The 16,941-nt window shown below is 41.8% G+C and overlaps 1 protein-coding gene across 8 annotated transcripts in view; it reads right to left on the bottom strand.

Moving 5' to 3' along the window:
- Positions 1-16,941, bottom strand: part of magi1b (membrane associated guanylate kinase, WW and PDZ domain containing 1b) — a 150,900-nt gene that overhangs the window by 33,079 nt on the left and 100,880 nt on the right. For 6 of the 8 annotated variants that reach the window (XM_034082754.2, XM_071203075.1, XM_034082756.2 and 3 more), the window contains exons 3-10: positions 15,787-15,906; positions 12,153-12,401; positions 9,399-9,621; positions 8,162-8,244; positions 7,326-7,361; positions 3,757-3,814; positions 2,674-2,804; positions 1,424-1,543 (exon numbers count right to left, since the gene is read on the bottom strand). In XM_034082754.2, coding sequence (XP_033938645.1) covers positions 1,424-1,543; positions 2,674-2,804; positions 3,757-3,814; positions 7,326-7,361; positions 8,162-8,244; positions 9,399-9,621; positions 12,153-12,401; positions 15,787-15,906 — 1,020 coding nt within the window. The remainder of the gene's footprint in view (positions 1-1,423; positions 1,544-2,673; positions 2,805-3,756; positions 3,815-7,325; positions 7,362-8,161; positions 8,245-9,398; positions 9,622-12,152; positions 12,402-15,786; positions 15,907-16,941) is intronic. The other 2 variants (XM_071203074.1, XM_071203076.1) reach the window with 1 other exon arrangement.

The raw sequence follows: 16,941 nt of genomic DNA, 5'->3' as shown, positions 1-16,941 counted from the left end.
AAAGCATTTGTATGAGGTTGTGCTATAGTGAATGGCTCTTTCCAACAAGATATCTCCACCATTCAATTTGATTGGTTGCGAGGGTTTCATTAAAAAAAGCAATATCCATGGAAACACATTTCACAGCGCTCTTAAGTCATGAGTAAAGTCTGTAGCCAATTACTCAGTCATCCTCTTTCTTCTTGCTTTTTCTACCTCATTATCTGGCATTAAGGGTGTGAAAAGAAAGATATGAGATTAAATCAGTCCAAATCAAAAGCTCCAGTGAGATATTCATCCGTCACATTTACGGTCGGAGAATGTGCCCAACGGGGAACAACAGTTACAAAAAGAAATCGTCAGAGTGCTAATCATTTATAAATGGTCTGTTCTTAACAAGCTTCATACGGCACATGAGTACGGAGATACAAGCACCGTGGAAGGAAAGCATACAAGCGAGCGAACGGTGCAGAGAAGGGATCAACAGAGGAACGCGTGCTTGTTGACCAGAAGCGCCACATTCGGTTAGTGTGACTTAGTTTATGCATCCAATGAAAAATTAATTACCCTTGGAGTCAGTTTTTGTCCTTGAGTTTGTGAGGATTTTGCGCGGCATGTTTTTCTGTGTGCAGGGACTATGGATAGACCTTTTTTCAGGACAGGAAGGATGTAGCAAAACAGTGAACATAGATGGCGACTTTATCCACGAGAGACAGAGAGAAAGAGAGAGACTAGGAAGGAGGATAAAGGGAGTTTGATGAAGAGATTTCAAATGACGCCTGTTCTCAGGAGAACTGTCAAGGCCAAAGGGGGAGGGAGAGAAAGGGTGAGAGAGAAAGACACAAAGATAAACTAAGCCAACAATTCAACCGACGCAGAAAGGGGCGGGAGACAAAAAAGAAGATGCAGCTAGACTGAGAATTTGAGCTATAATGTAAAGAGATTGATGCGAGAAAAGACGTCCCACTGAGCAGCAAGGGAGGAAGAGGGATGCCTTGGCTGGGCTAATTAGACAAGCTGCTGGTGGGAGGCTGTTATAAAGGGAGCTGGCAACCAGGAGAAGGAAACACACAGCAACGGCTAGACACTGGAGGTGTGTGTAGCGCGAAAGGGTGGGTGGATTCAGGCCTATTATTTGATGCAGGAAAAGCAACATAACAGAACAGAGGATCCATAAGAAGCAACGGGAGGCCACAGTAAATACAGAGGGGGGGGGGGAAATGTTCTTGCTCTTTGAAATGTGTACAAAGAGCAGCTTAATAGCCTATTCACAACTTTATAATAACTCAAATACAGCCTTAAGCGCTGGCTCAGGAAAAAAGAAAAACTATAATGTAAGAGTTACATTTTAATATAACAAATGGATATAAGCTGGGCATTAGGAAAAACTATTGAGTAGTCCCGTTTTATAGAATTTTCAAACTTTACATAACAGGGAACTTACGCTTTTGTCCCACGGCGTTGGGCATTGGTGGTCCTGTTTGGGGGTCCCTGTAGGTCTCCTGGTGGTTGGAAGCGTAGTTGGCCAGCGGGGCCCCTGCCAACGCCGAGTCCTCGATCCATTCTGCAAAAGCAAGAGGCACATGTTCTCTAGATGGGGTCAGCACAGGTGCACAGCCGCCCTACTGGGGAGAAACTGGGGCTGGACGACATGTCCTTCTGCGCTGCGTGTTTCAGGAAATAGCCCATTTTTCTTTCTGTGATGCCAGAGGAAGAATAGTTCTCTGTGGGGTGGATACATTTCCTGGTTTGCGTCTAAAAAGAAACCTTCCCCACAGGACAACAGGGGAAGGGAAGTAGTCACAAAAATAAAAACTACCCAGATATAACGTCAGGTTCAACAGGTTGCTTCATAACTTCATGCAGCTTTTAAAAAGGTTTCACGTCTTCCTATTGAATACAAATAAAGATCTGTGAAAATGGGGCGATTCATCCCCATCTTTCATTAATCACCTTGTTACGACATCAAGGCACAGATCAGCCTGCAACCTTCATTAACATTCTTAACAGTGAGATAGAATCAATGCAGAAGCGGAAAAAAACTGGGTAAAAAAAAAAACTCAGCTTGAAGGTATTGAGCTTTTTTTAAGAGAGCTTTCAGACTTGGGAAAAATCCACAGGTAATCGAGTCGAATCGAATGATTTCTGCTGACTGAGCTGAAGCTGGAGTTACCATGTGGGTCAGCCCGCATTTATAATGAATCTCTCTGCGGGGGGTCCAGTGAATGCATATGGTATACGTGTAGGAATAGGTGCAACCTGGGGTTACCTATTAGAAGTGTGTTGGCAGCTGGTCGAGCTAAATCATCACCATTATTACTGGTAGCACTTAGGTGACAAAACTCAGGTAAGAGGCTCTCCTTATCACTTTCAGTTGAAGAAAAACGTACCTGTCTTCACCCACAAAGCTTTTAAGTTATTACCGACAACAAGTGTCCCATAGCAACCCAGAAAACTGAAATTAACTTCAAAAAGAGGCTGAGCGGTACAGCCGCAAATAATAGTTATGCCTTTATGGAAGGGCACTTAGCAAATCATAAGGCAGTAGCAGGCGACATTAAGAAACACAGTAGCAGTAGTTGCAGTAAAAACACAATCTCACACATATATAGAGAGACGTACGCAGACAAGTCAGTCACACACATGAATAGAAAGAAAGGAAATGACGCCCTTGGTGGGGGCTTGTGAACGAACCTCGGATGTAGCGCTCACCTTCAGGTGGCTGCTGGCTTTGGGGCTGAGGCTGCTGAGGCTGCTGCTCCAGCTGCCTGCGCCTCTTAGCCTCCAACATGGGATTCTCATACTGGGTCTTCCTGTTGATATGACTTTGGGACGGTGGGAAAAAGGAAAGCGTAAATTGGGGGTTGAAAAATAAGAAATAAAGTTAGGGGAAATCAGAAAAAGGTAGGTTTCAGTAGGAAAGTGGAGGGAGGACAGACACAGAGGAGAGGACAAGGTAATAGAGGAGAGAGATGGATAAGCTTTGATTAATACACATGCATCCATCAATACGCACACGGTAATCCTCTCCGACACAATCACGTTCGCAAATCACATCAAATAAATCCCATTTTCATGATGGCTTCGTTTACAGGCGAAGCTACAAACATCTTGACATCACAAACTAGCCCCGAGACATTACACCTGAATGCAGCTGCATTGTACAGCACATAAAGGGAACGGCGAGTAATTTATACTGGAAAATATATATTACCGAAAGAAAAAGGAAAGGAAGGGAGGAGGGGATATTGAAATACCACAACCTTGGCAGGTGCTGCTTTGAGAAACATCGAAACATGCATGAAACATATTCGTATTAATGCTGAGGCCCAGGGGCATCACACGAGATGAGATGCGCACACACACATATGCACACATTCACCGCATGTTTTCCCAAATGATAATGACACACACAAACAAAATGGCCTACATTTTCCAGTACACAAAAAGACCAAAATAGCTGCAGCGCAATCTGGCTGTGACAGCAGGACTGTACATACATTAGAGACGCTCCTATTTACAGAAGGATCTCGATTCTCTTTTGTTAATATAAAAAAATGACGGGAAGAAAAATGCTAAATGGTTGTTTCTTATTGTTCCTTTATAATAATAATAATAATAATAGATTTAATTTGTTAGCGCTTTTACAGGTGCTCAAAGACGCTTTACAGATATAGTGAAGGGAAAAGAATAGGATGTGCAGCGTGTGTATTTGTGTATTTATTTTGCGTGTGTATTTGTATCCGAGTGTGCCTTTACATACTGTATGTCACTTACTCAACATAGTAGACCCCATACACTGGATCGTCGATTTTCTCCCATCCCGGTGGAAGTTCTAAAACAAAAATAGAAAGAGTTGGAGACGGATTAAACAAGGAACACGGTGAAGATGCCACTGGAGACCTTTTGCCTCTCCATTGTGCCTGCCTGTCAGTCAGCCTCCAGGGCCGGAGTCACTCAACAGCTTCACAGGCTGTCGGGCTGCCGCCTCCCCCGCCCCCCCACCACTCCTCGTCCCCTCACAACGGTGACATTTCCACACATCAGATAAGAGCAGAGCAAGACCCTCTCGGGCAAAGGATGGGAGGATAGAAAGGAGGGATGGAGAGATGAGAGGAGGTGGGAGAAAGGAGTGGTGTTGGAGTCACAGAGAGGACGGGAAGGAAAGAGCAAAGAAGGAGAAACCGGTGGAAGAAGGAGGGGGGAGCAGGACTTGGAATAATCAAGGCTTTGAAACCATGGTATGATGTTTTATTTATCTTAAAATGTTCTTGTTTGATAGTTTTTATCTTATATGTTTGTATAGTTTCGTAATATTTAGGTGTGGAGAGCTGAAGGTAAGAATCTCATAGCACGGTGCAACTGCCTGTTACTGTATATGTGTATATGACAATAATATATCTTGAATCTATAAAATATATTTTTAAAAGGCTCGAGCCTGGTAATGAATGAAAGCTTTATTACAGACTCGGGGTCCAGATAAAAGACATTACATAACATCATAACATTCACTTTTCCTTTTGCCAGTCTAACAAAGAAGCACATATCCGATTCATTTGATTCTATATTACTGAAAAGAAGAGTGTCCTTGTGGGCAAAGTGGAAGTGTGGCTGTGTTTTCTGTCACGCTTTGTGCTGCACCTTCACTCCTCTGAATTCATTTGAGGAGGTCGCATTGAACGCAGCTGCTTACTCAGTGAAACAATCTCGCATGGAGAATTGTTTTGTGTGAAATTCATGGTATTCGGCGCTGATTATGAAAATAAATGGATATGACTGGGCCCCACGTCAACAGCCTGTAATCGCCGACGGTTCACTGTATTTCTACAGTAACGCCGTTATCTCCGACAGAAACATAAGATTACAGCAGCGTTGATTATTGGCCGGCCTCCACACAGATAATGTCAGAGGCTTCTAATAGGCTACAAACACAGATTGTCCAGTATCCCCCTCCCGTGATCAGCTCAGCTTTACATATCGTTACCCGCAGCCAATTAAGCGCTGCCCTGTGTGCGAGTAGTTGGTAATTACAATCATCCAACATGGAGAGCCTCCCTCTGCTCTCTAATGAGGAGGGCCTTCGTTGGAGTGGAGTCAACAGCAGATGCAAAAAAAGAAAAAAAAAGGAAATGTTTAAATCGTATGTACACGACCCTAAAGATTGCAGTTTGTTACACCAGGCTTGTCAACTTACGATACGATATACTTTATTGTCCCCGTAAGGACATTTGTTCTGGACTCCGCATACATGTACATATACAAACATAGTGGACACTAAGAGACACGCATATCATCAGTTGAACTTGCTGGTTTTTACATGTTGATCTGTCTGTATAATTGTTAGTGTAATAGAGGTTAAGAAATGTGTGTGTGTATGTTAATGCCCAGGCACAGCAGATTGAAATAAATTGATAGCTAAATCTGGTTTAAATCATGTCTCTTCTGTTTGAGATTCTATTTTATGCACGGTTCTTGTTTATTAAATAACATTATAGAACGTATAATAATAAAAATGAGACAAATCTGCAATCAAGAGTCGTCAATATGATGTTTTTAAGCAATTTGAGTTACTCCAACTTCATATTTTATCAACCTGCTTAATTCCTTTTCTAACACAGAGAGCACATGCAGCGATGAAATGAATGCAAGGTTAAAGCGTTGCTGTTGGTTACAGGGCGAACCCCCAAAGAGAGCACGGTGAATTATCATTCTGATTTTTGAACTGGAACATTAAATGGAATGCGGTCCTGCATGGCATCGCGCAACATTTTAATCACCCACTTGATTTCACACTGCACTAGTTCCTCTCCTGGAGGAGCACCTGCGTCTGTGTGTGTGTGTGTGTGTGTGTGTGTGTACGTGGTGAGTGAGGGAGTGTGTGTGTCACAGAGAAAGCCTGGTGGAGAGAGGACATATGCAGCAACCATCGTAACGATTTCGTACATTACAGTGAGTGTAAACACAAATGAGAAAGACCAGGAGAGAGAAATGTCTGGCAGTCATTACGCAGGGTTTTCCTCTCACACTGCCTTCCTCTTTCCTCTTTCCTCATCCCACCTTCCGGAACATATTGTCAATTCAGCGGGTAGTCAAGCATGATGAATTACAAGTCTAACTATTCGCATCTCATTCTCTTGATACTGTGCTGAGATTGATTTCTCTGGAGTAAGCATGTAGTACACGGGCACTGTGTGTGAGTATTTATGCATGTGTGTGTGTGCCCTTCATGTGTGTGTGCCCTTCCTTCATAGGATCTGTCTCTCCTCAGAGAACTGAGGTTAATTGCATTCCTTTGCTCACTCGTATTGGATTGTGCTGATCAATAAGTATTGAACTAGTCATCCAGTGGAGGGCTGATCTGATGGTTGTAACATGGCAGCTGTTTAAGGCAAGACGCTCTGCACACGGCCGCTTCACCATCACGTGCATCGTCTAAATGTTCTGTCCCTGACTTGTTGTTGTTTGCTGAAACACCTGCCATTCAGAAATAAGAGCTAGAAAAATACTGAAAGTACTTAGAAAATATTGATTAAATTAGCTTTACTACTTCAATAAAAAATATACTACGATACTTAAACAGGGTTCCTTAATATGTCCCTGACCCTGGCAACAGATGGACTGCATTTATGTTGCTCTTTACCAGTCTTTGCAACCCCTCAAATTCTACAAAAACACAAAAGAATAATATGAAAGATATTTATATATTTGATCCCTGTATTTCAATGTTCCAACCACAAAGGTCTGCTACCTACCACCATTACTGAGTTGCTCCTGATGGAATGATGTCTTCCATTACCCGTTCATAACGGAGCAGGCGGTCTGCAGACGCCGCGCGGCCGTGTCTGATAGGTAAGTTAGTGTTCTGATGGGCTTCAGGGAACAAAGGCCTGTTGCCGCCTGACGCGGACAGACACCCATTAGCAAATCATCATTACAACAATCTTCCTCGGATCAGCCCGTGTCTCTTTTGTGTGACATGACGAATCTGCAGAAGTGTAAGTGTGTCTGGATTGCTGATGGCTTGTGGGTAAGTTGACAGTTGTGCTCAAGGCTGTTTATTTTTTTAGACTTGAGTTTTTTTTTTATTGTATTAAGTCTGCTTTTTTAATGTATTAAAAAGCAAAGGGTTAAGCTTTGGTAAAGGTCATATCTCTGTCAGTGTGGCATACAGTAATGTGTCATTTCTGGATGATTAGAGTCATCTCTCTCCAACTGTGGAGTAAGACTTAATGAGCCACTGGTGGTGGTGTTGGGCATGTCATTATGTAGATGTGCGAATCCATTTCTAAATTGAGATACAATTTGAATTGCAGATCGGGTGGTGTTAAGATGAGAGAAGTTCTTACCTAAGTCATTGTCCAGCTCCTCTGTGTGGACCCCTTCTGCTCGGAGGGACGGACAGACCAGCAGCACAGGAGGGTTTTTGAATGAAAAGAGAAGGGGGGGGGGGGGGGGGAAGGTGCACATCTGTGAGTCAGTCAAATACATCTGAGAGATAATCACAGCCAGAGCCTCGTGATAAACACAATCCCCAAAACGGACGGTTTGCATTTTGAGGGGGAAGAAACATGATCTCATTGTTAACAAATAGTTGTACTCTCCGTTTGCATGCATGTTTTTGTGGCGTAAAGCATCTGTGTTAAATATCTCTGAGCAAGGAGGGCATTACGTATTGGAGCTACATGATGTGGATGATACATTTCATTCCTATGAAGCTGTGGGGCATCTTGCTCTGACGAACAGCTGAGAGAAGGAGCAGCGCAGTGACACCCAACGACTGCTCGCCATCTTCTGTGACCCAACACTGACACCTACAGGCTGCTGGGGGTACTACTGCGCTGCTGTAAACATCTGTCACAGCATTGTGAAATAGGACAATAATGTTGTTTTCTAACCCATGTGTATGTTAGAATCTACTAAAATCAATATAGTTGATTGGACATGTGTGTAAATAGAAGTTTCCTTATTTATTTAATGTAATTGTGTTTAGGTGTTTTTCTCGAAATGCCCCTTAATAATAAAACAACAGAATGAGAGAAACCTATATATTTGACCTCTGACAGAACTAAATTAGAAGAAAAGTGTATAAATCAAGGAATGACCCGTTTAAGTGTAATGCATAAGCAGAGGATTTTACATAAACATATCAAATGGTATAGGGAAATAAGGCTCATGAACGTACCATCGTCTTCACATTCTTCCAGGGGTTTCTGAGGCTTGTCCATGCACCGAGGGTCTATCCAGGAGGTGGTCTTTGTATTGTGGCTAAACAGAGAAAACACACACAAATACAATTACCTTATGGGGATAGAAATAATGGAAAAACGCTATACATTTACATCTGGTATGTAGCAAGGCAGATGTCTTAGAAGTTGACAGGATTTAATATTATAGTGCATCATTTAAGATGAAGATTTGCTGGAGTCTTATGAACTGAGGGGCAGGAGTATCTAGCCAAGTTATACATGTCGAGAGATGTTGAAATGAGGAATCAGATCTGTTGTTGATACATTGGTTCCTTCATAACTAGTTGGTTCACAGCACAACACATCTCGTATGGTCTGATTGAGGAACAGCTCTTCCACTCTAATGACAGACAGGCGCTTTTTGAAGGACAGAAGCTGCTGAGCGAAAGCCACATTATAAATGAAGGTCACAAGGTCACACCACTTATTACAGACGTACCTCATGTAGTGAGTATTTTTAAAAGCATTAGGATCTGGGTTGAATTCAACCCCTTAAAGTCCTAAATTGCAGACTTTATTTCCCATGTTCTTCATGTTGAACTATATTCCTAGATGTCGTGGCTGCATATGCTGAAGAACTGAACAGCATGTTGATTTATGCTCCAGTATGTTGTTTGTGATATAAAGCTTTCAAAGTATCCAAAGCATCATCATTTAAAGGCCGAGTTATTGTATGAAAGCCTGAGCAATGTGTTTAATGACTTGATGTCCGATAGCAAAGTGGAACTCTGGTAGTTTATGTCCGAACTTTCTGATCTGCAGAACCATTTGTTTTTTATTGAAAATGTTTACGTATTGGCTTTATATGTACATCCAGAAACAGACTGTATTATTTATCCCAGTTTCCCCATTTTAGAATGAAATAAGTCAAACGTTTTAGAACAATTGAATACAATCAAATGTACAATATGTATACAAGCATAAGAAAGCAAAGTTAGAGTGTGCAATAAAAAAGATAAGGTAATTAAAATAAGAGTTTTATTCAAACTTTACTATAACTATTACATTTACTATAACATAGTGCATTTACATTTACAAAATATAAAGACATTAATGCTCAATTGCACAGTGTATGTACATATGCATGCAAAACTAAATGTTATACGTCATCTCTTCTGTTTCAGGAAGTGAAGCCGTGATCAGAGCCACGCTGCGTTACGAGTGTGAACTCACTCTATATAGTAGACCTCTCCGTTCTCGGTGTAGGCCATCTCCCAGTTGTCAGGCAGAGTCCCCAGAGGGTCCTCCGGGGGAGGATGGCTCAGGTTAGAGTTGGACTGCTGAGTGCTCTCCGTGGTGGCCGATGGTGAGGGGGTTCTCCCAACGTAGGGCGGGTCACTCCGGGGGACGTAGGGGCGCACTGAGTGAGGAATCTCGTCTAATTCACTAGAATCTCCTAAAAGGATTCAGGGAAGCACATGGATTGGTGTTAAGATACGTTTTGGTGCAAAAACACACTTTCAGGATCAGAAAGTAGCAGTGGGAACAACTCAATGCAACAAGAGGAGTCTTAGAAACTAAATCTAACACATAATGCCTTTCAAAACGTTGCCCTGTGTGAGATACTTGCCATTTCTAAAGAGCATCACACCACTAGATACAGCACAGGTTTTAGAAAGTTACGCTAACATGACAGTGTGTAACATATTTTAAAACAACATGTTTAGAAAAGAAGGAAAGAAAAAGTCAGGGCAAATGTTTACCTGTCATTGTTTTCTTTCATGACATGTCCTATTTACCTAAGCAGTCCAAATGTATACGAGCATCCTTTTGAAGATGTGTTAGAAAAGCTGTATCTTCCCACAAGTTGGTCCAAGGACATTCCAAAGCTTTCACTGCTAGTTTTTGACTGAAATCCTACTATTGTGTTACACTTCCCACAGCAATAGAGACATTAACTTCAGCTAAAGACTGCTGAGTGGGCAGTTAACACCTACAAGCACGGCCTGTGAAGTGCTATCACCTAGTTTCCCGTTATCTCATTTTCACACTCACACTTGACTGGTTGGCACCCTCAGAGCTCAAATCACAGACGGTGAATAAACAACTTTAAGTCCCACCTTCTCAAAAACACATGGCACAGACAGCTTTGGGGCTGAGATACGCTCCTTAAAACGCCTACTGACCTACTAACACACAAGAGGAGATAATAAGATATCATTCAAATGCAATGCTAACAGAGACAACACAGCGTTGATCATGCTTTCAAACATTTTGAATCATGGACTAAAATCTCTTACTCCAACATACTACACTAAGAACACATGCATCCATGGAGGCTGCTCAGCCTTCTGGCCTCCACTTCTTGCAGCCAGAGGGCACTATTTTACACTTTTGGATGCATGGATACAGGCAGATGTAGTCAAACCCAGAGACCACTTACTCACCAATGAAAGAAGCTCTTGTATGCTGTAGCCCCTCACCACTTTAAAGCTCTCTTTCTCTCTCGGCCGCTCCCTCTCCACTCTCGTTGTCCTCTTTCTCCTACTTCTTCATTTTTCTGAGCTTATCCTCCTCAACAAAACACAGTCCTGCCTTCCTTCCCTTCCCTCACTGTCCAATCCTTTTTCAGACCTGCCCACATGTCCCCCTCCCCAGCCACTCCCTCCTTCCTTTTAATTTCCTGCTACCTTGTCTCTACTTACATCCCCTCCCACTTTATCCGTCGCAACTATACTGTTGTTTTTTCTTCTTCTTCCTCGCGGAGCTGCAGGATCACATTCTAGTGTTATACTCCCAAATAAACAGAACCCGGCATGTCCTCAGGGTGCTTCTGAAGACAGCTCTGCAAGCAGCCGCCTGTGTACTCTGACTGCAGGTCTGCTTGTTACAAAGGTGTCCACACCGGCTACAGGAGCTTGTGAGTCATTCTGTAAGTTCTGCAAAACATGGAGTACTACAGCTAGTAGAAGAAAATGATAATAAACCCAGAATAAGCGGAAAGCAATTGATAGGTACAAGCAACATTTTTGAGAAAAAAACAGAGAAAGTGAATCCAGCTAGCCGGTAGTGGTTGCCAAACGTGACACTTCACATTGCTGTTGCCTTTGTGAGGATGCCAAATGTGATTTAGTTTGGAGAATAGCATCAGCCTTGAGGCCTGTTCCGGTTTGGTGTTTTGTATCCAAATAAATGAAAATCATACATAATCCATTGGAGACTGACTACGATCGACACCTGGATCCAGAATGTGTTTCAAATGTTCCTTGAGTGACCGTTTGTCGTTGGACCTCAGCTCTGTACTCACGGTGTGAAACTGCTCTACAGAGAAACAACACATCTGTGCTCAACCAAGCAGCCAGAGAGAGGGAGTGTTCAGCCCAGAGTACAGACTTCAAATCAACTGTTGTTGTGAGGTTTAGCATTCGCATTGCATTGCGCTCCTGTGTGACCAATCTCTGTCTATCTTTTAATTAGTTTTGGTAGTGAGGGCTTGCTCCGATTATTGATTTACCTGTAGAAGATGTTCACAGAAATGAGTTGTTTAGTTTACATTGAGGACAAATGTCCATCTCAGTAGTCCCCCTTGTTTCGTCTTTCCAACTTTACATTTATACCATTAGGTATTTATGACAATTCAAGATATTCAGTATAGCATCTGTATAAAGTTTGGGAGCTGAAAGAAATACATTTATAAAGAAAAAAGGGGGCTGAGATTCTGACACGAGTTCCTACCACGGGTCAAGTTTGAAAACACTGGATCCCACATTTCCCACACTGCAACTTGATGATTCATATATTAGAATCATACCCAATGTGCCTATTTAGTATTCAAAATAAACATTGAAACAACCAATATTCCACTTTCTACTATCATGACTTTACATCATGTTGAACCACCATGCCTGGTCTCTTCATTTCACCTCTGACATTCTGTCAAGCTATTCCCTCTCCTCTTCTCCCCCGTCCTCCTGCCCCGGTATGTACCTGTAAAGCTGCTGTTCATGTCCGGGAGGTCCTCGTCTTCCTCCTGCTGCTGCTGCTGCTCTCCAGGCCCTATTCCAGCATTTTGCATGTCATTATAGGACTTGGAGCGTCGGGGAGTGGAGTGCTCAGAGCCCGGCAGGCTACCGCTGAGCCCGTCTGGCAGTGGGGCATCACCGCCGCTACCGCTACTGCGAATCACTTTCCCACCGGGGGGCTGCACCGGTGGCTTGGGCGTCCCATAATAGTTACCTAGACGACGAGAGAAGGAGGAATGGATTAAAAAAGACGGGGGTGGGGAGGGTTTTTTTTAGTCTGAGGGGTCAAAGAGTTGTGTGTGTGTGTGTGTGTGTGTGTGTGTGTGTGTGTGTGTGTGTGTGTGTGTGTGTGTGTGTGTGTGTGTGTGTGTGTGTGTGTGTGTGTGTGTGTGTGTGTGTGTGTGTGTGTGTGTTGGAGGGGAGAGACCAGGTTTGTGTGAGGAACATTTGAATATCTGAAGCAAAGCTAAATATTGTTCTTGTTTGACCTAGGTAAAGTTTAAACTACTTTGTTTTAACTTATCACAAACTAATAATGTTTTACGCAACAACACTTCCCACATGATTTTCCCTCCCTTATAAGTTGATATTTTATTTTTTATATTCGGTTACCAAGAACAGTAGTACCGTAGTCTTCCTGAAAGTATTTAAGTTGACATTTAGTAAAGCATTTTCCAGACAGATTGTCCTTCAGTGCCTGCACCACATTTCAAACTGACAGATTTAAAGGCGAGAGAACAAAACATGCAGAACTGTTTTATTTCTATTATTGAGTCATTCTCATCCAAAGTTAGAACAGAGACCTCAGCAGACTGCACCATCTGAGAATCAGAATATAAAGACACATACAAAGCCTTCATCTTAACAGCATTAGCATCCAAAAGATAAAGGCAGGAGAAGAAGAAAAATAAAATACCTGGATGTACTGGGAAATAGACATTTTGGCATGTCATTACAGGAAAAGCACAGGGGTAATTAATAACAATAACAACAACGGCCATTTTAGCCATGAACAAATGTTTATAAGCACATTTTAAAAACAGGTTTGTAATGATAAAACCTGTTTAAATATTTAGCATGTGCCTAAAGTGCCATCAAAAATGGTATTGGTGTACTTCTGGACCCAAAATAAGTCATGTTTTTAATGTTGAAAACGTACATTTAGGCTTGTATATATTTATTTCATAGTTTAACGTTTATAGTCTATAAGGTAAAACAAGATCATGACAATGGTTGTTGATCATTTCAGTCACAACCTAATATAAACCAAAGTGACATTTTGTGTCACCAAAACATATATTAATCTTACAAACTAAATTAAACGAGTAATAATTTAAATATCCCCAACGCTTTACCGGACAATACACAGCCAAAAACCTGGAGCCAAAGCTGCAGAAAATACCAGAATTGCGCGTTTTTTTAAAATACTTTAAAGTGACAGAAAGATAATGTGAAAGCTTCTGATTTTCTCCATATGGTCCTCAGTGGGAGTAAGTGAGCTAGTCTCTTTTGCCTCTCTTGCCTTCAGAGGGAAATCCATTGTTATGGAACAGTGAGCAAGCAAAATGGACACAGCAGACACTTAAACATTATCTGACTGAATGGCGGGGGGACATGGTCGTGTTGTTGTTTACAGTCCTCTCAGCGATGACTTTGGTTTATCACCAAAGTGTTGTTTGCCGAGTGTGACGCATGCTGTGTTTCCAATGTGTCATGAACTTATTACTTTTCTTTACTTTATTGTCTACGGCAGGTTTTCAAAACTTCTTCGCTTCCTTATCAAATTTGCTTTATCGGTGTTAACTTGTTAGAAACAAAATCATAAGTTTGCTTTGATTTGAATGTCTAATTTTCAGAGACAGTTTACAGTGGCATCAGGAACAAACTCCTTAAATCAATTCAAATGTTTTTATTCCTGGAAAGTTCCTGGCTAGTAGAAAGGGTGAGCATTGATCTTGGAAAATATTTTGAAACTAGACATCTAACACATGACAAATGTATCCACCAACACATGCACATTGTTTTAGTTGTGGCAGCTAGAAAGGAGAACCTACTGGAAAAGTGTGTACATTTGTGATTCGATTACAGTGTCGCAAGGCAACTGCAAATCACTCAATACGACCCCGAAGACCCTAGACCTGTGGAAGTCTGGCTGTGTGTCTACGCTGACCCAGAACAAATCAACCAAACACTAACACTGCCAAATGCCCAGCAGATCTGTCTCACACCCGCCACTTCAATATGTGGTTAATATATCTGCTATTTTCCTTACGTGAAACGCAAAGTGTACCAAGATTTTGACGGCAACTCTTTCAACTTTCAAACCAACTTGTCTCGTCTACTTTAGTGTTTTCCAATATGTCTACGATTTGCTTTCAACAACCGCTCCAGATACTGTAGCAGGTAAACGTGTTGCTGAACGCTCTCTGACCTACATATACACTGAACAGAGTGATAGCAACAGCGGTGCATACCAAACAAGCAGGAGAATTTGAACTTTTCAATTTGAGCAAAACATGTCCTCCTAAAGCATTGCCCTATGATGTAGTGTTTGTTCAGCAATGGATTTTATCCAATGTAATTGTTAAATGTCAACTCAAACTAAATCCAGTAAAAATGTGCTCTTTGACTCAAAGGGACTGACATCCAAACCTGACGGTAGCGGAGGCGGCCATGATTTAAGCGCCGGCGCGAGGCAGAGGGAAGTCACTGTGCCTCCTGCTGTGCCGGCAGCTGCACCTGTCCAGCAGCCGGACACAACGGGCACACGTTCTGGCAACGTAACACGGGGAGGCTGAGTTTAAACCCTGGCTGAAAGTAGGGCTGCTCGATTATGGCAAAAATCATAATCTCGATTATTTGGGTCAATAATTGTAATTGCGATTATTAAATGCGATTATTCATTGACTTTGAAAACATCCATTTATTGGAGAAAAAAAAATGGAACAGTATGTGTTTAACAGTTGATTACCCTGAACTTTAAGTATAATTGAACTGAAAAACCAACAAAAAATAAATAAATAATAATAATAGAAAAATAATCGTTTTATTTCGATTACGTTGTTTCGTAATCGTTGCAAGCCATAATCGTAATCGCGATTAAAATACGATTAATTGAGCAGCCCTAGCTGAAAGTACAGAGGGACTAGGTTATTGGCTTACCTGTCTAACATCATGACATTAGATACTTTCATCATGTTCACTGACTGACGCACAAAGAACAGAGTAATAGTTGCATCATTGAACTCCTACTTGTGTTAAACACGAGAGTGTTTAATGACGACTGTGCCAAGTCGTGAGCATCGTGTCATTAGTCATGGCAAAAAAGGTCAGTGACCAGCATAACTAAGTCATAGTTTTTGTTAACAAAGTTAGCATTGAGCTACGTTCAGCTACTAAAAGTGTGGATTTACGTCATTGACAGATTATGTTGGTTTGAATGGAATAACGTAACAGAGTCCTAAGACATTAATCCACTGATGTTTGCTGTTGACTTTCTAGATATTGGAAACCTATAAAAACGATTAACCCCCTACGGTTTCATACTCTGAAGTTGCATACAATACACCCGGGCAAGTGTGTGATATATTTTAACTCACCATCATACGTTCCAATTTCCAAAAGGGTCCCACTCTTCTCCAACTCCAGGAAATCCTCTACTGAGAGGAAGTTGTAGTCCACGCCAGGAACTTCTCTGTCACGTGGGCCGCGGGTTGTACCTGAACAACAAACCAGAGACAGGTTGGAGTTAGCCAAATAGAATGACTATCCAGCAATACGGAGGAGGGTGACAGTTGGAGCGGGCGTGTTCAAATTCACTGAAGCACGGCTTTTATCTTAGAAGTCACTCCCTTTTCCTGACACATATCTATTTCAATACATCATCGGAAAACTGGTTTAGCAGCCATTCATCCTTACACATACAACATGTCAGGGATATTGTATTTAAAATGCTATATAAATGAGCAATTTTAATAGTGGTAAAAGTAACGTTATTGTTTGCTATGATTGTCCTTCACACTGGGGGAAGAGTGTGAGGTATCGTAGTGGCAAGTGGGCTCCTGCCATATGTGATGGAAAAAAGGGAGTGACTGTGTGTGTGTGTGTGTGTGTGTGTGTGTGTGTGTGTGTGTGTGTGTGTGTGTGTGTGTGTGTGTGTGTGTGTGTGTGTGTGTGTGTGTGTGTGTGTGTGTGTGTGTGTGTGTGTGTGTGTGTGTCGTTTGGCATGTAGCCTGTGAGATCTAGCACTGTCTTAAATGACTGCTGACAGTTAGCCGGTGTTGTGTCAACGGTAAACAGCTTTGCAGCTGAGACAATAGTGAGATTACACCACTGCTAAATTAACTGACGATTGAAGTCATGAAGCCTTTTTCTCTACTTCCTTCTACTTCAATCATGTAATGTTTGCCTCACCAGTGCACATGTCCACACTATTGACTGACAGGGGCTGCACAATATATATATATATGTATTTTATTTATTTTGTAATCATACTTGCAATGCCAACGTGCACACATCGCACATACAGAGAGGGCTTATTTTAGTCCGGTGAAGTCATTTCAGTGTTCAAATGTTTTTTTTTTTCAATTGATGTTGGCATTTGTTGTTTTTTAATGAAAGCAACAGCAAAAACTAGTTGTGCATACATAGCTGTGTATTCATTGTTATAATAATAGGACTATCACGATATTCACCAATGTTATAGCATATTTTCCTCATATTGTGCAGCCTTTTTGTGTCTGACTACAAAAAGA

Source organism: Pseudochaenichthys georgianus, chromosome 5 (assembly GCF_902827115.2).
Source record: "Pseudochaenichthys georgianus chromosome 5, fPseGeo1.2, whole genome shotgun sequence".
Taxonomy (NCBI): Eukaryota; Metazoa; Chordata; class Actinopteri; order Perciformes; family Channichthyidae; genus Pseudochaenichthys; species Pseudochaenichthys georgianus.
This window is presented reverse-complemented; position numbering and strand designations above follow the sequence as displayed.